General features: G+C 42.7%; 5 protein-coding genes and 1 long non-coding RNA gene across 6 annotated transcripts; 2 read left to right on the forward strand and 4 right to left on the reverse strand.

Moving 5' to 3' along the window:
* Positions 1-1,575: 1,575 nt before the first annotated feature.
* Positions 1,576-2,036, reverse strand: LOC120752140 (histone H3). The gene has a single exon (XM_040062824.2). The coding sequence runs from the start codon at positions 2,034-2,036 to the stop codon at positions 1,626-1,628; it is 411 nt and encodes a 136-aa protein (XP_039918758.1). The 3' UTR covers positions 1,576-1,625.
* A 1,380-nt stretch (positions 2,037-3,416) lies between these two features.
* On the reverse strand, positions 3,417-3,839 carry LOC120752164 (histone H4). The gene has a single exon (XM_040062849.1). The coding sequence runs from the start codon at positions 3,785-3,787 to the stop codon at positions 3,476-3,478; it is 312 nt and encodes a 103-aa protein (XP_039918783.1). The 5' UTR covers positions 3,788-3,839; the 3' UTR covers positions 3,417-3,475.
* Positions 3,840-5,831: 1,992 nt separating this feature from the next.
* On the reverse strand, positions 5,832-14,799 carry LOC131378540 (uncharacterized). Its single transcript, XR_009207778.1, has 3 exons — positions 14,506-14,799; positions 11,836-11,908; positions 5,832-8,851 (listed from the first exon to the last, which is right to left on the reverse strand). It is a non-coding gene; the product is annotated as an uncharacterized LOC131378540 (long non-coding RNA).
* A 79-nt stretch (positions 14,800-14,878) lies between these two features.
* Positions 14,879-15,775, forward strand: LOC120752132 (histone H1.10-like). The gene is given in 2 exon segments (XM_040062814.2): positions 14,879-15,215; positions 15,217-15,775. Coding segments are annotated over 2 exon segments (666 nt in total). The 5' UTR covers positions 14,879-14,888; the 3' UTR covers positions 15,556-15,775.
* A 1,151-nt stretch (positions 15,776-16,926) lies between these two features.
* Positions 16,927-17,407, reverse strand: LOC120752158 (histone H2B 5). Its single transcript, XM_040062843.2, has one exon. The coding sequence runs from the start codon at positions 17,386-17,388 to the stop codon at positions 17,008-17,010; it is 381 nt and encodes a 126-aa protein (XP_039918777.1). The 5' UTR covers positions 17,389-17,407; the 3' UTR covers positions 16,927-17,007.
* A 251-nt stretch (positions 17,408-17,658) lies between these two features.
* LOC120752145 (histone H2A.J) lies at positions 17,659-19,493 on the forward strand. The gene has a single exon (XM_040062830.1). The coding sequence runs from the start codon at positions 17,710-17,712 to the stop codon at positions 18,097-18,099; it is 390 nt and encodes a 129-aa protein (XP_039918764.1). The 5' UTR covers positions 17,659-17,709; the 3' UTR covers positions 18,100-19,493.
* The last annotated feature ends 1,309 nt before the right edge of the window (positions 19,494-20,802 follow it).

Raw genomic sequence — 20,802 nt, forward strand, 5'->3', positions numbered from 1 at the left:
GGAGAAAGTGATGGATGGAGCTGAAAGGAATTAAAATTTGTGAATGGAAAAATAGCACATGAAGGTGTGTATACAGGTATATAACATTTACATATATGTGTTTACATGTACTTTCATACCTACATCACTATGCTATGAACATTTCTTGTATATACCATGTTTACCTTGTGTGTATGATTTCAGAAAAATACCGTATGAGACCTATTACAGGATTCCCTATACACTATACTCAAACACTTTAATTTTAATTTCAGAACAATTTGCCTGGTAACATTTACAGAAAGGGTTTGGACAGGCTGAAGTCCATTGTCAAGGACAGAGGAAAATACATAAGCCAAGAAGCAAAACCAATAGAAATTGCAGCGCTTTACTTGTGAATTTGTAGAGAATTTGATCTCTAAAATGCTAAAACAGTGACAGTCTGGAAGACGTGGCACAACCAAAATTGACCTAAAAGCCAGCTGTAATTTGCTGACTACAAAATTTTATTGAATGAACTAAATTTTTTGAAGTGTTGGTCTTTGATCTGCCCAAGGATGTTCCTGTTTCAATGTTCTTGTCATCAAGACTTGTCTAACTCTCAAAACAGTATAAGCCTACTTCCTACAAGTGTCCCATTGGCTATATCTGATAAGCCTTGACAGTTGCTTTTTTTTCCTAGCTGATGTGGTCCCAAACAAGAAGCCACAAGTTTCTTTGTGCCACTGGTCTTCATGTGTTGGGAAAATAGAAGAGGTGACTTTAGAGAAACCACTGGATTCTCTTTGCCTTTCCAGGTTGTCCTTGGTCATTTTCTCCATCCTGTCCTCAGAAATAAAACAACCACACCACCACCACACAAAGAAAGAAGAAACAAACAAACAAACAAACAAACAAAAAACCCACACAAACAAACAAACAAAAAAACCCACCAAAAAAAACCCCTCACAAACAATTATTATTGAATTTCTCAATTTTTAATCCTATCATTAAGTTTAAAATCTTAACACTTCTGTTTAAGTCGTGTGATTGAGGTAAGATCCTGAGATATCCTCCTATAATTTCAAAAATACAGCGCAGTAATAGCAACTATAGGGTACAATTGCTAATAAAAAGCTGCTTGAAATCTGGTGTTTTTCTTCCAATACTAACTCAGGTTATACCTTCCACAATGCTTTAAAGAAAAACCTGGACTATTCCAAATAGACTATTTTACAGAAAGTGTCAGGGGGGGGGGGGGGGGGGGGGGGGGGGGGGGGGGGGGGGGGGCGGGTGGCGTGGGGAAAAGGGGGGCAGGGAAAAATAAGTGTGGGCTGTCTGTCCTGGTATATTTTTCATTTGCTCTATCTAAACACTCATTTCTTTTGTGCAGTTTACTTACTCCATACAGTTGAAGGGGCAGTAGCAAGCACCTCAATAAAACAGCATGCAACATTGCCTAAACATGAAAACAGCCTAAGGTAAATACTTGATTTTACTGCAATTTATTGCAATTTAAGAACCTTTAAGAACTTCACAATCACTGTCTTGTAAGGAAGTATAAGATAGTGTCTCAACTCTCTTGTGAGATGTAGTGGCTCTTAAAAGAGCCTTTAGGGTATGGGGAAAACAACGCGGGTTCACAGAGTGGACACGGGTCTGGAGACTCAGGCACGCTCGCCGCGGATGCGCCGGGCCAGCTGGATGTCCTTGGGCATGATGGTGACGCGCTTGGCGTGGATGGCACACAGGTTGGTGTCCTCGAAGAGCCCCACCAGGTAGGCCTCGCTGGCCTCCTGCAGCGCCATGACGGCCGAGCTCTGGAAGCGCAGGTCGGTCTTGAAGTCCTGCGCGATCTCGCGCACCAGGCGCTGGAAGGGCAGCTTGCGGATCAGCAGCTCCGTCGACTTCTGGTAGCGCCGGATCTCGCGCAGCGCCACCGTGCCGGGCCGGTAGCGGTGCGGCTTCTTGACGCCGCCCGTGGCCGGCGCGCTCTTGCGGGCAGCCTTGGTGGCCAGCTGCTTGCGGGGCGCCTTCCCGCCCGTCGACTTACGAGCAGTCTGCTTCGTACGAGCCATCGTTTAAGGAGCACACAGCAAACCTCAAGAAGCGAGGAGAAGAACTGAGAAACTCCTCGCTCCCGCGGTCGCTTTTATGGACTGTTCCCACTCTCTGATTGGCTGCCAGGAATGCGCCGCTTCTATTGGGAATTTTCAAATTCGAAAAGCCCGCCTCGAAAGCGCGCGCCTTCACCAACGCCTGCCAGTTTTCAGCACCCCTGGTCTTGCCCCCGCCGCTTTTGTTCAAAGGGAAGACTAAGGGAAGTCTCTTTCTTATCACAATTTTTACGGTCTCCCTCAAAAATGAGACCTTTACGGAGACATGTTCAAACGCGAAATGAGAAACTGCAAATTATGCTAAGCTGGATTAATAGAAAATTCATGTTTGGGTGGGGTTTTTTTTGTGTGTGTGTGTTTTTGTTTGTGGGGTTTTTTTGTTTGGTTTGGTTTGGTTTGGGTTTTTTTGTTTGTTTGGTTTTTTTTCCTAAATAGGAATCATAACAGTATTTTGGGGCTTGGATTTTGGTTACTATGGGGCGCGTGGGGTTGTACATTGTGTGGGAGTTTTGGTGGGAGAAGTTGGGTTCTACATGGTGCAATTTTCTTCTGGCAGGGTAAATGCCTTAGGATCAAAATAAATTGCAAATCAAAGTCTTCTAATCCAAGAGACTGCTTTCAAATGACTGAATCTTTCGACATGCAAAGTATACTTAGGTTGTTGGTGAAGTACAGCAAGGCATAAGGTGAATTTTCCATTTTCCTCACTGTATATATGTGCACAGACATATATCACACTTTTTCGGGTGAGCTGTTGCAGCTCGATTACAAACGGGATTTCAGATGAAAGGCAGGTACTGACACCAGGTACGGAGAACACCTCTGGCGCCCCAATTTAAAAGGAAGTGTATTCCTAACCTTAAACACAGCGAAAGCAAAAATAATGGAGTATTTTCTACACACGGCATTCTGAGGAAAAAGGCGATCATTTTTTAACACTGAGAAGGGTATTAGGGAGATGATACCTGTCACACTGAATTACAATAGCTATTACCTTAATTTTAATATAAATAGGAATCTACTACTTCATAGTCCCCCCACAGAGACGCCCGCAGGGGAGAGACGTGCCTTTAGAGCCGCCAAAGAGACATTTAGGTTGCCTTGGTATTTTTCTAGCTCAGGTAACAAGTACATTAGTCCTAAAGATAAGAATTTTGTGTTCTATAACTTGAACCGACTGACTTCGGGGTATTGACAGTGAGCTTACTTACCAAACCATTAAAATGAAAACTTATACAGGTCTATGTATCGACAAACTATAGAGAATACTTGAATTTAAAGCTCTTTAAAAAAATTAACATTTCAGATTCAAGTAACACAGCTCTTTTTTAGTTAAAGTATATGGCTCTTAAAAGAGCCTTTGGGTTTTTGTCGCGATGGTGCGGGAGGAGCGCAAGGCTTTAGCCGCCGAAGCCGTAGAGGGTGCGACCCTGGCGCTTGAGGGCGTAGACCACGTCCATGGCCGTGACCGTCTTCCTCTTGGCGTGCTCCGTGTAGGTGACGGCGTCGCGGATTACGTTCTCCAGGAACACCTTAAGCACGCCGCGCGTCTCCTCGTAGATGAGCCCCGAGATGCGCTTGACACCGCCGCGCCGAGCCAGACGGCGAATGGCCGGCTTGGTGATGCCCTGGATGTTGTCGCGCAGCACCTTGCGGTGGCGCTTGGCGCCGCCCTTGCCGAGCCCCTTGCCGCCCTTGCCCCGGCCAGACATACTGAATCTGCTGCTGCGACAACCGCCGCCGCTACCGCGTCAGCTCCGAGTAGTGACGCTGCTGCTGTGAAGCCGCGCTCCCGCGCCGCGGCTTTTATGCGCTGCGGTCCGACCTGGTTGAGGACTGCAGATGAGGGTTAGTGCTCCCGCCCATTTTCCCTGCTTGCGTCGCTTATGAGGAAACATCGTTCGCTGTTACCTATTGGGGTGCTGTAAATTCTGGCAAGTAAACCAAAGAATGAACCTCCTTCACGAAAAAAAAAAAAAAAATCCAACGCTGTACATATGCATACAGTTGGAAAACATTCCCTCCCCCCTTAGAATTGTATAGACCGTTTACATATTTGTAGGAATCATATTTTGTTGCACTGGCAGGGATTGGTGTGAATTACTTCAAATTCTTGTTATTTTCATGTCGTTGTTCATTAATACTTTTGGTTAATTTGTATTCAAAGTGTTATAAAGGATGCTTCAGAATTTTTAATGATTTGAGATCTCTTATCACCTTTAAATATATTTTTTTTTTACAATATTTTATTTTATTGGTTTCCTTATTTTGATTTCCACCTCACATTTTTCAAATATGCTAATTTTACATCAGAACTTCTTTTTGGTAACCACATATTAACCAGGAGGTGGAATAGAATCTGTTTGATATTGTTAAAGTTTATATTAGTTTGGGAATTCTGCTAATTTTGCTCATTTTTAGTCATTGCATTGTGGTAATTTTTTGGGTTTTAGTTTTTTACAAAATGACCTTTACTATAAATATTGACTAAAATTTCTACTCCTTGATTAGTAAAAAAAAAAAATCACTCTGCCTTTCGCTATAGATTTTTTTAATGTGCCTGTTTGTGTGTATCTGTATCAATACTGGAAACAAAAAATATTCTTTATCTTCTATGAAAGTCAGCAGTGGTCTTTGTCTTAAGATATTCCAAATATCATCAAGTAAAAACATCCTGAGCTTGTACAACTGAAAAACTGATACCTGAATAATGGGGTTTTTTTCTCTTTTACTTGTATGTATGAATAGCAAACATATTCTATTAAAATGTTAATTTTAAAAAAGTAATTCAATATTTGCTACTAGTACTTCAGGGCTTGAATTTAGGTCAACATTAATAAAAATTAAAATAAAATAAAATAAAATAAAATAAAATAAAATAAAATAAAATAAAATAAAATAAAATAAAATAAAGCCAGACATTCTATTTTAAGAATATATATAAATAAAATTCTGGAAATATATTTGTACTTTAAACTAATAATGTTGAATTTAGTCTAAGTATTGGATGAGTTTTCATATTCCTTATTTTCCACCCGCTGGCAGCTGGTGCTTCCTTCCCTCTTGAAAATATTCTTTGTCACTCTCAAATGAAGAATTGAAAAGCAATAATGACTTCTGTGAATGAGACACAGAGGACACATGAGGTATAGATCCCTGCTTTGCACTGTATGCATGCTCTTGCGACCTGCCATGCTGAAAACATAGATCTCAGCTGAAGGACAAAAAAAAATTCTTCCCTTCTACTGAAGACCTGAGCACTTTTGATGGAGGAGCATATTCCCACAAGATAGGAGAGCTAGAGGGGAAGGGCAAAACCACAATGAGCTGGAGAAATAACGCACGGTAAAGAAAACTGCACTTATTTCCACATCAGGGAGACTGATGGGTTACCACGGTTTTAGAAAAGACAGCTGCACCAATGAACCATCAGATTTCCTCAGATGATTAACAAAGATTAACGTCTTCCTGAGCAAGCCAGATGAAAATGAGGGGTGGGGAGGATGGGTCAGGTACATGTGAATCAGCCCAATATAACTTGTAAAAAATGGAGAATAAATAGAAAAGTTTGGAGATAGCAACAGGCTTGAGAGGATTTCAACCAACATATTCTTCACAGGGACTGGGCAGAGGGAACGACATTGATACTGAGCATATAGAGACCAGTAATGAGAATTTTATTTCTATGGTGATTTAACTCTACATTGCAAATGTTTCATTACGCTTGGCTGCAATTTCAATACAGTATCCTGCCAATTAAAAAAAAAAATTATGCAACATCAAATATGCTCATTAGGAAAATTTGAAATTAAACATTAAACTCTCCTCATGTAATGTCTGAAAGTACCTGGATGGAAAATATTCAACTCGTACTGTGCGGAGATGGGATCAGCTGGGACCTGCCTCTACAGGACTGTAAACTGCACAAGACCTGACTTCTTTGGCAGTCCTTAAGCTACTAAATCTACCCCAGTGGTCTTTGTTCTCTGTATCCCCCTGCTTTCATACCCCACCTTCAGTTCAGCACGTAAGCTATGCTAGAAAAATATGCTTATTAAAATAGAGCAGCCTGCATCATTTTGGTAAGAAATTTTTAAGCATATAAAGCTCTGATTTTGAGACTGAGGCACAAAAGTCAATATTTGCATGTGTGGATTTACCATTTGGAAGGAATCTTCTGGCAGTAGCATAGGCGGAGAAATGCTTTATGCTGTCCAAGCAAAACTATCAAATACCACAAATTTCATTTAATGATTGGTACACTGATAGCTAATTTAGTATTTTCCCCACCTTCCCCTGCTAATTCAGACAGTCAGAGGCGAAGATACCCATTCTCATCTTTTTATTTACCCACTCCAGCTGATCAGAGATAAAAGTTGGGGCTGTAGCCTGGTTTGGGCTGTGTCCAACTTCCTTCTTGCTGCCAAATTCAGAGACTATGCAGGAACTGACAAGAAAAGACCTCTGTCATGGTCCAGCATCTTAGGCTGACCTTTGAGGATGCAGTTTGCCATTCACACAGAGTGGCTTACAGGTCAGATGATCCACAGAGAAACAAAATCTTCCAAAAAATTGTCTTGTGGGCATGTTGTCTGAGTCACTGCTGTGAAGAAAGCTTGCATGGGCCTCACCCTCATCACTCCATGCACAAGCAAAAATCTTGCAGGCTCACTGCAAAGCTGGAAGACCTGGTATAGATGAATAGGTCCAGGAAAAACTGCTGGAGGAACCATTAGATGAGGTTTGGGTGTTGGGAAGTTATTGGAATAGCCAGTTCTTCACATGAAGATTTTATAGGATATGGGAGAGAAGGGACAGGGTAAATAACCTGTAAAGGGGAGCAAGGGCAAAAAAAATTAAGCAAATTCTGGCCATGGCCATAGCATTCCTGGACTTCTCTGAGGAAGACACCAAAGAGCCCACTAACAAGTGCCTGTGGCCTGTGGAGCTCCGAGCTCAGTAGCATACCGTGCAAATCTGCTCCTGCATTCTGGTAGACACAGCAATCAGCAAGCCTGCTACTCAGCAATCCCAGCTGACACAGAAGCTCAGGAGCTTTGCTTCTGTCAAATCCTTTCTCTTCTTTCTAAAGTGGCATTTGAAGCAACACAGGTCTCAGGATGCACTGTCCCTTGATTAAGTTAGAAAGATGAATCCAGAAAGAATTGTAAACACCACATATTTTGCACAGCTGAGACTGAGCAGCTACTCGTTGCCTGGGCTCATGCAGAGCCGGTCTGGGCAGTAAGTTTTTCAGCTGAACACAACCAACTCTTATAGAGCTGTAAGTACTTAAAAGCAGCTGAAGTACTGCCTTGTCCAAGTGATCTCTCTAGGGCATAGATTTCCAAGCACAAATCTAATGTGAACATCCCTGTAGGAATTTACTGAATATTGTCTTGGGCTATGCATTTCTGGAGGAAGCCAACTCTTAAAAATGGTAATGTGTCTTGTATTAGGGTCTCCAGACACTGCTCCAGAAATAATTGGTTGGAAAAATGCAAAATTCCAGTTGAAAACCCCAGCCACTTACAGGGATTTATTCATGGTCATTCTCTGGACAAAGCAGCTTGTCTTTAAGGATACAGCAGTTAAGAAAGTTACCACAATGTCCAGGTCCTGTCCAGGTCAGACCAGTCATTACCTAGACTATGCTGAGGTGATAGCATGCAAGCGTCTTCATGTGCAGAACTTGGCACTTCACTTCGAGAAACTTCACAAGGTTTCTGTTGCCCCATACCTCAAGTTTATTAATGTCCTCTTTGTCTGAAAATATTACTTTTGACCCTGCCTAGCCTTCTGCTTGGTGCCATCCCCACGAACTAAGTGCACATTCTGTCTCATCACTCAGGTTGTTCCAGGAAACACTAAATAATACCAGCCCTGGAGCATTGTTTTGATTACCAGATATCTGCAGACACTAAGTTGTTAACTGTAGCCCTTTGGCCCCGTGCTACAGAAAAATTTCAAATAACAAAGAGCCTGATTATCCTGTCTCTAGTCCCTCTGATCCCAAACAGGAACACCTGCGAGATGGTTCCAAAAATATCATGAAATGTCAAGTATATCACATACAGCATTCCTCCTTTGTCCGCACAAATATTTCCCTCCACTGAGAACGAAGGACTGGAATTATCTTTGATATCTTAGGAAATGGCATCTAATAACACATATATCCAGGGTCTCACTGAAGGGATGAGACAGAGTTTTTCTATATTGACGGCATAGTTGCAATTTGCATTTCTGACTGAATCAGTATTTACTACCTCCATCACAAAAAGAAAAAAAGAATTTGACTGTTCTGCATCTGGGAGGATAGACAGCATGTGACGTTGTTTCAAATACCACATTCTAGTTCTTTTCAGGCCCTCTGTAAAAGTTACAGGTAGGGTTACTGTCGTGGTTTAAGGCAGATTTGGGAGAAAACCCCTGAATAGGATCCCTCCAGGGAGCAAACCCAAGTGGCCCCTCCCTCCAACCGCTCCGGGAAAGAACTTCCTTAGAGAACAGTGGAAAAAACCTATTTTACTTAACAAACTAAATGCATACAAGTATAAAGAGTGAATAATATGAAACAATAAAACCTCTCATTCTGGAGTGAGATGGCAAATTGAGAAAGTCCTTGCCGTGGGTGTAGCTCGGCTCTCTCTCAGTCTCTCATCAGTCCCAGTCCCTCCGGCGCTGCTGGAAAATGCCGAGGTCCAGGCCCCGGTGGGCCGCAGGTGCAGCCCCCAGTGATCCCCTGGGTTTTCTGTCCAGAGCAGGTTTAAACAGTTCTAAGAACAAAAAAGGAAAACAACAACAACAACAACCAAAAAAAAAAAAAAAAAAAAAAAAAAAAAAAGGAAAAACAAAACAAAACAAAACAAAACATCAAAACCCCAAACAAACAAAAACCCCAACAACAACCAAAAAACCACAAAAACGCTAAAAAAACCCTAAAACAAAATCAAACAAACAAACAAAAACCAAAAACAACCAAACCAAAACATACAAAACAGAACAAAACAAACAAACAAACAAACAAAAAAAAAAAAAAACCCAAAACCCAAAAAACACAACAGTCCAGGGAACTTCTCTGCCCTAGCTAGCTGAAACTAACTAAAAGCAAAAAGATCTCTTGTGTAGGAGTCAGGCAGTTTTCTCAAAACAAACTCCGCGCTTCTCCTTGCTCTTAGAACCAGTCTTAAAGGCACAGGACTCAATATACAGCACAAACAGAACAGACAATTGGGGATACAAGCATCATAAAGTCACCCAAGGATAGTTACATTTTCATATTTTTGCCTGTAGATCCCAATATTTCTTCATCTTTCTGCACTTACATTTTTCCCCGGAATAAAGTAACTCAGAATCCTGCTCACAACAGAATCCTAAGCATACCAATATTAGTACTACTAACAATAATTCTCAGTCCCATGGATGCATGAAGTAGAATTTGGTTAGTAGAAGGTCTCTGATCCAAAGGCTTTCAGAAGCTAGAAGGAACATTTTGATGCTTTAGGCTCTCATTATATGGGCAAAAAGAGAAGATTTGAGGGGTAATCCATTAAAATACACATCCATTTTTTGCTGATTGACAAACATTCAGCAGTTATGGCAGAAGAGTCAGTCTTTGATCAGTCAGTCACCTTTTGATCACTCCAGACTGCGGGAATTTAACTTTTCCTGAGACTAACTAGCCTTAGCAAATCCTTCAGTTACATACAGCGTGAGCAGGCAGCCAGCTCAGGGTTGCTCAAACTCATCTTGACTAGCCTTGAAACTAATGACTGTGTGAGAGGTTAAAGTGGTTTCTCAAGCTGTCTTTATTGAGCTACCAAAATTTAAAAAGTAGTGGGAGTGTCATTCAGGGTTAATCTATACATAGGCTTCACAAATTAACCTGGAGGACTATGTGCAAAATGCGACCAAGGGAGGTAATTGTTTCCCTCCATTCAGCACTGGTGAGAGAAACTGGAGTGCTGTGTCCAGTTCTGGCCTTCCTACTGCAACAGAAACATGAACAGGACTGCAGTGGGACCAGTGAAGGGCCACAAAGATGTTGAAGGGACTGGAGCTTCTCTCACGTGAGGAGTGTCTTATTTTGTTCAGATATCCCGTGGGGGTAATAGAGGACATAGGTCCAAGTTATCTTAGTACTGCCCAGGAAAAGAGGCACAAACGGAAACATATGAAATTTGATTTACATGTAAGAAATAATTTTCTGGAACACGCTCCCCATAAAGGTTTTAGTTCCCCCTGCTCTAGCTGATCCTTCTTTGAGCATGGCCAGGACCTACTGCATTAGGTGTTAGATTAAAAGATAAGTTTTTTGGGAGGTTTTGTTGTCCTAATGCTGAAATTATTGTCCATGTATTTTTGTTATATTAGTTGAAGTATAACTAAAATGATATAGGCTTCTTAACTACTGAAAACTCTTTGACACATTGAATCTTCCCTATATATAAACTCTGCAGCTGCTGAATCAGTATTGTCAATATAGTTTCAGCATGACAGAGACCTCACTAATGTCTTGTGATCTTGTTAAGGTGTTTTTATTAGTAGTATTGAGAGTGATTACTTGAGTGACTACAAAATTATTATTTATGAAGCCGGCAGCGTGCTTCAGTTAAAAGTTGTCAATTTTTCTGCATCTTCAACATCCTAACAACAGTAATTGTAATGGAGTGAGTGTAGGCTTTCAGCTAAATTTGTCTAATCAGCTTATTTGGATTGCTTTCTTCCTTCAGTCTGAATGTTTTATTTGCCTTTATTTGTCTAACATTTTATCTGTTTTTCCTTCTTGAGAAGCTTCCCTCTTGACAAGAAGAAAAGTTAAGTATTTTCTCTACTATACACTTTTAAGAATTCTTTAATTATATATGAACTATTTTTGTTTTGAAGATCCCTGCATTAGAAAATACTGTGTCATTTTTTAGTTTCCTCTGTAATCTGCACTAGCAGCTACACAGCTGAGCAAGAAAGCCAGGTCATGTGTGCTATGGTGCAAGGGAATGAGGCCATGCTTTGGGTGCATTTAAAGAGGGCATAAAAATTTGTCTGAGTTCCTCAGTAAGAGATAAACAGAGACAAAAATTATACAGGGTACTTGGACAAGAAATCAGGGAAAATACTGAAACATGTTTGCTGTTTAATTAAGTATTAAATGAGTCACATTTAAATATCATCTCCTCACATGGAAACCCCAAGCAATTTTTATTACCAGCTCACTCTTTTTCTTTTTTTTTAAGTAATTTTGTTCAACATGAAGGAAAATTCTCTGTCTGGTTGAAAACTGTTCCCTAATCTACCACTGATTTGACAAATTATGTGCTCAGATGCTTGCTTTGCTTTGTCTTTTTTCTCTTATCAGTAAAATACCCAGGGCAACACCAATCCTATTTGTAATGACCAGTCTCTAAAATACAAGTATTTTCATTGTGGTTCGGTGTTGCATTTAACAGCTATTTCCAGCAGTGCAAACTTGAAAATTGCTCAAAGCTCCTGAAAAGTTTGTTTTACCCAGTTAAGTAGAACATGTCATTGCTTGGCCCAGAGTGCGGGAATAACCCCTAAAAATCCTCCTCTTTTCACACCACCTCATATTTCTAAATTGCCTCGCTTTATTAGCACACACACACACACAAAAAAAAACCAAACCAACCCAACCCAACCAACCAACCAAAAAAAAAAAAAAAAAAAAAAAAAAAAAAAAAAAAAAACAAACAAAAAAAACCCCCACATCAACAACAACAACAAAACAAAAAAACCAACCCACCACGCCTCTCCCAGAAGTGGATGGTGAGACCAGGAACATTTTGTCTTCTCCGAAGTAGGCCAGGGATAATCCTCTGTGCAGATAAGAGCCAGTGTGATGGTTAAGAAAAAGATACAATAAAGGATACTGACACACAATGCCGGAGGCCAAGGCTTCCAACGTCTCAGGCTACTAGGAAAAAAAGCAAAGGGCTTCAGAAGTGCAACTCAAAATAGGGAGCAGGGAGCACGAGGATTTACAGGGATGCACCCAGAACTTCAAGTGAAAGAAGTCCTATAATTCTACCTTCCAAATACTTTAGATGACAACCTTCACAATCTTCTTTATATGCTTTCCTTTCGAAAACAAAACAGAAGGAAAGAAACAAAGAAACCCAAAAACCATCCAGAAGCGTTCCTGTGCCTTTAAAACTTAACCACAGAGTGGGGACAGCAGTTCCTTATCTGCTGCAGGTGGAATTCCAATGACTGCGCCACTTAGGGAGCAAGATCTAAGATCACCCATCAGTTTCTATCTTGTGTCTTTATCTCTAACCTCCGGTCTCTTTATGGGGGAAGGGAAGGAAACCTCCCTCTTCTGATGGGCCGAGAACAGGTTTACTAAAAGCAAGCTTGAAGGGAAACTTGCCCAAAATGTGTGAATGTGAGGGAGGTGCAAAGAGGATGCACCCCTGGAGCTACACCTGCATTTTAGTAGGAGCGGCTACTGTCCACTCCCAGTTGTTCCCAGTTTCAATTGTAAAAAACCAGTCACAGAGCTCTAACAACAAACTGTAAAAGCCTGCAGGCATTAAAGCACATCAACTGTCGTGCAGTCTTTCTTCTCTGAAGAATGTACATCACATTAAACAGACCCGGATGGATGACAAGGTTTCCCGGCTCTCTATCACTTGCAGTTAGATTCTGCTTTATCTTCGTTCATCTAGATTGGAAAATTTGCATAACGCTCTCATCCTACCACAACTAACTACTCTTTTACCCCTCAATTCATTCTGTTCATACGACTTGCCAAACAGAACTTTCAAAATCTATGGCTACAGTGGGCTTGGTCTAGTTGTTTATATGGGATCAATATAATGTTCACGAGAAGCATGTCAGATTTCACAGCCCACTTCAGTATGCATTTCAGTCTGGTTTTTACTGTGGAGTACCGACAAGCCTAATTTTTTTTAATCTCTGATTTCCATTCCTCTCCTACAAAGTATTTATTACCTCACGTGCACGCAAGCACAACAAAATAAAAAGAGAAACAAAAGAGAACATGGAAGAGTCACAGTTTATTGCTATCACATGTAATTTTCATGTATCTAATGTATCATTGTAATTTTAATCTGTCTCATTTAAATTACAACTGCTGGCTATCAAGTATAGATTTTTTTGTGTCTTCAACGTTCAGTGTATCAAAATACCTGTCAGGGCCCTTTGTAACATACCTTATGTCATCTTGAATCTCACGTTTATTCAGGCTGGAAAAGATGTTCCTTTGTTGAAATAGCCCACTGACATTTTGAATGACAATTTTTTACAAAGTGCAATGTAGTAAAATATTAAGTTTGATCTTCAGTTACTTTTTAAAATCAAGGGGAAAAAAATCTGTCTGCTTTTTAATTAGAAACCAATCGAGGTTTTGTCTTCTGATTTTATAAATAATTAGGCCAAACAATTCATTGCAGTCCTTAAAAATTTAACAATTTCTATTGTCACTTTATGAAAGTCAATAATTAAGTGGGATTATGATAATTAAAACTGATTCTGATTTATGAGACTCTCTGAAAAATATTTCAATATTCTTAGGCTTGGGATGGAAACCTCAATAGTGAATTTTTCCCTTTTCCTTTAAAGAAAATAATTGGAGGATTATTAAACCGATTAAAACACAACAAACAAACAAAAAATCCAAACAAGGGAAAAAAACCAAAAAAACAACCAACCAACCAAAACACAAAACCACAACAGTCAGTGTCCAAGTATTTGTAAGTTATATTGAAACTGAAGCATTCTATTCATGAAGGCAAGATTTTCACAGTATTTATTTGGATGATAACTGATGCTTCAGCTGGCTCCATAATTGTTTAAACAGCATATGATACATACTAGTGTATATACCTGTTACACTATTTTCATCTGCAAGTCTGCCTCTGATTTTTGTAAGTCATAAAGAATAGCATCCACTATTGTAACCGAGAAAGTATTAAACTAGCAGTTTATCTGGGATTTCTAGGCATTAACTAGACGTTAACAGCTTCGTTTTACAGGCAGATGATTTGTAAAAATGTCAAAATCTTTCTGTCCACTTATAGAACACCACACAAAAACCAAAGCAAAACAATACAAAAAAAGAAGGAAAAAAAAAAAAAAAAGGCAAAAAAAGAAAAAAGCATAACACTGGAAAGTTCCAAACACTTTTCAATAGTATATCTATTACTCAGAAGGTCTCTTCCTTTCCCAAAACAAGAAAATATGTTGAAATACTGTAACCTTAATAGTTAAAGATATGGTTAAGAGAGCCGAATCTTTATCCATATTCAAAGCTCGGCCATGAAATTGTGTTACTTCCTTGTCGTTGAAATCAATTTACGACAAATATAATCAAGCTGCTTGCTCGGTTTCTGTCTTAATCTGAAGAAAACCCCCCAAGGAATAAGCCTGCACGACGGGGGAGATTTTTTACCTGCGTGTTTTATTTTAATTTAGAAGGAAAAACAAAAGTTTGCCGTTCCCGGGGTCTCTCTGACTTCACAACGCGGGGTTTAAAACAGCTTTTCTCTCCCATCTGTGGTCCAAAAGGGAAGAAACTTGCCCGACTGAAAGTCCACCGTCTCCTCTTCACTCTCCGAAGAAACTGGGGTGATTTTGCGGCACTCGTTTTACGAAAAAGATGAATTTATAACTCCGAAGAAACACAGACTCGGAGGAGGAAAAGCTCTTCCTGGCTAACAGTTAGGCGGGCTCTGCAAAGCACCAATCACAGATCACCGCTTCTCTATAAATTCAGGCATCGGGGTTACTGTAGCCCAATTACTTTCTTTTGATTAGGAAGAAGTCTCTGCAGCGATGTCGGAGACCGCTCCCGCCGCCGCTCCCGCCGTCGCGGCCCCCGCCGCCAAGGCCGCCGCCAAGAAGCCGAAGAAGGCGGCGAGCGGCTCCAAAGCCCGCAAGCCCGCGGGGCCCAGCGTCACCGAGCTGATCACCAAGGCCGTGTCCGCCTCCAAGGAGCGCAAGGGGCTCTCCCTCGCCGCGCTCAAGAAGGCGCTGGCCGCCGGCGGCTACGATGTGGAGAAGAACAACAGCCGCATCAAGCTGGGGCTCAAGAGCCTCGTCAGCAAGGGCACCCTGGTGCAGACCAAGGGCACCGGCGCCTCCGGGTCCTTCCGGCTCAGCAAAAAAAACCGGAGAAGTGAAGGAAAAAGCCCCCAAGAAGAGAACAGCTGCAGCCAAGCCCAAGAAGCCGGCGGCTAAGAAGCCCGCCAGCGCCGCCAAGAAGCCGAAGAAGGCGGCAGCGGTGAAGAAGAGCCCCAAGAAAGCCAAGAAGCCGGCGGCCGCAGCGGCCAAGAAAGCGGCCAAGAGCCCCAAGAAGGCGACAAAGGCTGCTAAGCCCAAAAAAGCGGCGGCAGCAGCGAAGAGCCCGGCTAAGGCGAAAGCGGTGAAGCCGAAAGCAGCCAAGCCCAAAGTAGCCAAGCCGAAAGCAGCCAAGGCAAAGAGGGCAGCTCCTAAGAAATGAAGTGCTGAAGTGGAAATACTTTTAAACCCAACGGCTCTTTTAAGAGCCACCCACTATTGTCCCCAAAAGGGCTGATACACTCCGTCACTGAGCTCTGTGCCTGCAGTAGAGCCAACTATCCGTGTGGGACATTTGTCTGTTGAGTGGATGGGACACTAAACTTCCTACCGTGGTTTTACACTTAGACTTTGAAAAATAAAAGTTTACATTCCTTTATAAAGGCTGCCTTTTAGTTTGTTTGGTTTGTTTTTTTTGTTTTTTTGTTTTGTTTTGTTTCACCGCAAGTGGGTGTACACGTTAAAGGGACTGATAGAGGGCGGGTATCTTTCTGGGGCGTGGAGGTTCCTTTCGGTGCTCTGATCAGCGCGATTCCTATAGCACGGATGCGACTGCCACACCTCTTAGTGACCATAGCAGAGAACTGTCAGCACGGTTCCACTGCTTCCTTGGCAATGACCTTTCCACTTGCCAGCGTTGTCGCGGGGCAGGTCTCATTTTCTGCGTGATTTGACCGACCTACTTTTTAGAAGAGGCGGTTGCCGGGGCAAGAGCCGGGTAGAAGTCTCCAGCATTCCTCTTCCGCACCCTGCCGGGCTGGTGGCGGCGCGGCGGGAGCTCGGCCGGGCAGCTGTCCCGAGACCCGCGGGCGGGAGCGCACAGGCGAAGCGGCGCTCAGCTCCGCGCAGCACCGGGGCCGCCCGGCTGATGGGAGAAACCTCAGCCGCTCATTGGGCCGCTGGGAAATTTGGAAAAGCCCGCGCTGCAAGGGCAGGGGTGGGGAAAAGGGGGGAGGGGAAGGGGTGGAAAGAGTGAGAAACGGAGAGGGACACGGAGCGCTATCCGCGCTGGCTCCGAGCTTACCCATGCTGCCGGGTCCCCGCGTTCCGTGAGATCTCATCCCCTTAAAGCGTCTACCCTATCTCAGAGTTCTCCCTTCCCTCTGTCCTGTAGTCCTTGTCTTCTCATACACAAGGCAAAATGTTTCAGCTTTAAGACAATTCCGAAACATCTATGCAAAAAATGAAAAGGGTCGATTATTTTCACCGCTGCCTTTTTTTTTAAAAAATACGTTTTTATTTTCTTGAAGCATGTTTACTAATTCAACTGTTAAGGTCCTAATTTGGATGGAACAAGTTATAAAGTATTGCCTCGCAACTTAACTGTAAAAAGAACACTCAATAGTGTTTCCATTTATTGAAAACCTATTTAAATGTTTACATTTATGAATAGTGAGCTCATTTGAATTACCTGCAAGTTATAACACACCCAAGGATTTTGTAGTTAACCATTCCGAGATTAAGTAGCTGATTAAACGTTTAAAATTTCTTCTACGATTTCATAATTAAATTTCCACACCCAAAAAGACCGAGACACTGTGTAAGAGCTCTTTTATGGAGTATGTGGGTGGCTCTTAAAAGAGCCTTTGGGTTGAAGGTGACGGTCCGAGACGCCCTACTTGGAGCTGGTGTACTTGGTGACAGCCTTGGTGCCCTCGGACACGGCGTGCTTGGCCAGCTCGCCGGGCAGCAGCAGCCGCACGGCCGTCTGGATCTCCCGCGACGTGATGGTGGAGCGCTTGTTGTAGTGTGCCAGGCGCGACGCCTCGCCGGCGATGCGCTCGAAGATGTCGTTGACGAAGGAGTTCATGATGCCCATGGCCTTGGACGAGATGCCCGTGTCGGGGTGCACCTGCTTCAGCACCTTGTACACGTAGATCGAGTAGCTCTCCTTGCGGCTCTTGCGACGCTTCTTGTCGCCCTTCTTCTGGGTCTTGGTGACCGCCTTCTTGGAGCCCTTCTTGGGCGCAGGAGCAGATTTGGCCGGCTCGGGCATTTTAGAACCACCTTCTCTTCCGCAGAGAGCTCGGTGCTTTAAATGGCCGCTGCTCCCGCTATTTATAGAGAGCTGTATGCAAATTTCAGGTCTCAGCATGGTGCAATGCGATTGGACCTTCGCGTACTGGGTGTCTTCAGCGCCGATTGGTTACAATTCGATCCGTCAGCTCATTGGTTCTTTCAGCAGCACAGGTTGCAGCCAATCAGCGAGGGCTCATCCCGCCCAGGGAAGGGATAAAAGGGGAGGACTGCTTGCGTCAGTAAGTTCGTCTGGTTCCGCGTTGTGTGCTGTGGTTGTGCTTCGTCCAGTGCTTCCAGTATGTCCGGCCGTGGGAAACAGGGAGGCAAGGTCCGAGCCAAGGCCAAGTCGCGCTCCTCGCGAGCCGGGCTGCAGTTCCCCGTGGGCCGCGTTCATCGGCTTCTCCGCAAAGGTAACTACGCCGAGCGGGTGGGTGCTGGAGCTCCTGTCTATATGGCGGCTGTGTTGGAGTACCTGACGGCCGAGATCCTGGAGCTGGCGGGCAACGCGGCCCGCGACAACAAGAAGACGCGCATCATCCCCCGCCACCTGCAGCTCGCCATCCGCAACGACGAGGAGCTCAACAAGCTGCTGGGCAAGGTGACGATCGCGCAGGGCGGCGTGCTGCCCAACATCCAGGCCGTGCTGCTGCCCAAGAAGACTGAGAGCCACAAAGCTAAAAGCAAGTAAACTTGGCGGGCAAAGCTACTCAGACTTAACGCGACGTCAGACTTTAAACCAAAGGCTCTTTTCAGAGCCACCCACTTTTTTCAGAAAAGAGTTGTATTGCTTTCTTTACAAAGGTGCTCTAGTGCTGAGTCTTCAAAAATACTAACTTAAATGAACTTTGTCGTGTTGGCAGTGTTATAAAACCTGGTTTCTAATGAAGAGGACTGATACGTTTGCCTTCTAAGCCGTGTTTTTAAATTAATGTTAATGTTTTTTGTAGTGATTCACTTTTCCGTTTTTTCTATTGTAACACAGTAAAGAACTGGTTCTTCACGGTTCTGCTTACCTTTCATGGTTGCACAGCTTACTTTGGGTATAGAATACGGGATGGTGGCTAAAGCATAAGTGGGAGTAGCAAAAGCTATGCAGATATTATGAAGATAAACAGTAGACCATCCTAAACCCCAGATGTAGCTACATACAGTAATGAAAAAGATTTCATTCCCTTTAAAGGCCTTCATTCTTAAAAAGATGTTGTTCCATGTGTTAAATTTATGTAGAAATAGAACGAGGAATACCTTAGGGGAAAAAAAAGGCATTTGATCTATAGCTCTAGTTTGTCAGACCTGTGCTCTAAAGCAACAGTGTAACACTTCCATTCAGGAGCACTTTGTAGTGGTAGTATATTCCCATTTTAAATGGCATTTTCAAACTTTCTATTCATAATTCTCTCACTGTTTGTTGCTACTCTGTTACATCAATTAACAGCAGGCAATTTTATTGAGCTTTCTATATTGTTGGCACAAATACCATTCAAGAGCACAACATTAAACGTCTTTATATTCATTATTAGAAATATGGAGAACTGCTGGCCGATTGCTAGCATATTCCCAGAAGCCTCATCTGATGGTCTGTAGCACATTGCACTGAGGTGATTTGCCTCATCTTTGCTGTACCTCTACTCTTTCAATCCCCTGGAGAGAAGGAGCACTTTGGGCTTGGGTTAAGGCAATATTCCCACTCACCATCCCCAAGCCATAACTGAGAGGCTTTTCAGGCAGCATTGTGCCATGGCCAAAGCAGGGCATCAGGATTCATTTGTGGAGAGAAACATAAAGAGAGCTGCTGGAGCACCAGACTAATTTGTGTCTAAAGGTTGTGTTTGCAAGTGGACACACTTAAGATTGTAGTGATTTTATTATGCTGTTTTACTGATCATTATTTGCTACAGCTGATTATCTCCCGGCCCTTACACTTCTCTTTAAAAACTGCAATGGTAATTAAAATTTTATTTTAACGTGCATGCGCCTTCTCTGCTTAGTTTCCTGAAGAGATTTCTACATATGTGTTTGTCAGAAAATTTCATTCTCAAAATGGTTTGGGTTGGAAGAGACCATTAAAGATCTTGTCCAAAACCCCTGCTGTGGGCAGTGTCATCTTTCACTAGCCCAAGCTGCTTAATGCTCCATCCTGCCTGATTCTAGGGATGACATCCTCTAGGGATGGGGCATCCACTTTTGCTCCAGACAGCCTTGTTTAGTGTCCCACAAGCTTCCTTGGAAAAAAATTTCCTTATTTGTGTCCAATCTAAATGTAGCCTCTTTCAGTCTAAAATATTTGTCCTTCCTCCTGTTTCTGCAGGCCTGAAAAGAAGTCTTTCTGTATTGAAAGGGTTTCTGTATCAAGAGTTTCCTCAGAACCTGCTTTTCCCTTGGCCAAACAACTGCAACTCTCTCAGCCTTCCTACATGGGAGAGGTGACCTAGCACTGATAATTTTTGTGGCCCTCTCTAGACGTGCTCTGACAGATTCATGTCTTTCTTATGGCAGAAGATCACAGAGCTGTGTGCAGTGCTTCAGGTGGGGTCTCAGCAGAGGTGAGCAGAACAGGAGAATCACCTTCCTCAACCTGCTGTTCAAGCTGCTTTTGGTACAGCCCACATTAGGATGGGCTTTCTGGGCCATAAGTGTCTATCTCTTGATCAAAGCACTGGAATTTCAGAGAAAGGCCATGGGATAGAGGTATCTAAGCAGGAGTTGGCTTTCTCTGTGGACAAACTCCTGTATGTGGAAGTCAGAGTTGGTACCACAAGAGAGGCCCCCATCCTCTGACTGTGGAGCTAAGCCAAGTATATCCCTCCAAATTCTTACTGTCATATGACCAGAAATTCATTATTTGCTTCAATATTTCATTCCAAACACTTATTACACTCATCTGTCTTCTCACCTCAGTACCTGGAATTTCATCCTCTGTGATACTTAGATCCACTCCCTAACACTCCCTAGATTTGTCTTAGCCAGTAGTGGTTTCACCAGTTGCTAACCCCGTTTTGCCATCAACAGAGATGAGGTGTCAAATGTATAAGTCTGGTAAATCAGATTGATTATATAGTAGGAGCACTGGAAAATCTCATGGTGTTAAAGACAGCTTTCAAGCAAATTCCCTCAGATGAAGGAATGTAGCTAAGCAAGTTTAAAAAAATGATTTTCTCTCATTTGCTTATGTAACAAGCAGTAGAGACGAGGAAATCCATATCACCTAGTACCTTACATGTCATTGCGTTCTGATGCAGCTTCACATTCTAAAGAATTTGTGACAAAAAACCCAAACCAAAAACAGACAAACAGACCTGCAATCAAGGTCCCTCAAATATTATACATCACAGTTAGGCTTGGGAATAACTCAGTAATGTCATTCTCTATATCAAAAGACTTTAAACTACGT

Source organism: Hirundo rustica, chromosome 4 (genome assembly GCF_015227805.2).
Source record: "Hirundo rustica isolate bHirRus1 chromosome 4, bHirRus1.pri.v3, whole genome shotgun sequence".
Classification (NCBI taxonomy): domain Eukaryota; kingdom Metazoa; phylum Chordata; class Aves; order Passeriformes; family Hirundinidae; genus Hirundo; species Hirundo rustica.

Coding starts and splice junctions, on each gene's coding strand:
- LOC120752158 (XM_040062843.2), bottom strand. CDS start 17,388: ATGCCCGAGCCGGCCAAATCTGCTCCTGCGCCCAAGAAGGGCTCCAAG.
- LOC120752140 (XM_040062824.2), bottom strand. CDS start 2,036: ATGGCTCGTACGAAGCAGACTGCTCGTAAGTCGACGGGCGGGAAGGCG.
- LOC120752164 (XM_040062849.1), bottom strand. CDS start 3,787: ATGTCTGGCCGGGGCAAGGGCGGCAAGGGGCTCGGCAAGGGCGGCGCC.
- LOC120752145 (XM_040062830.1), top strand. CDS start 17,710: ATGTCCGGCCGTGGGAAACAGGGAGGCAAGGTCCGAGCCAAGGCCAAG.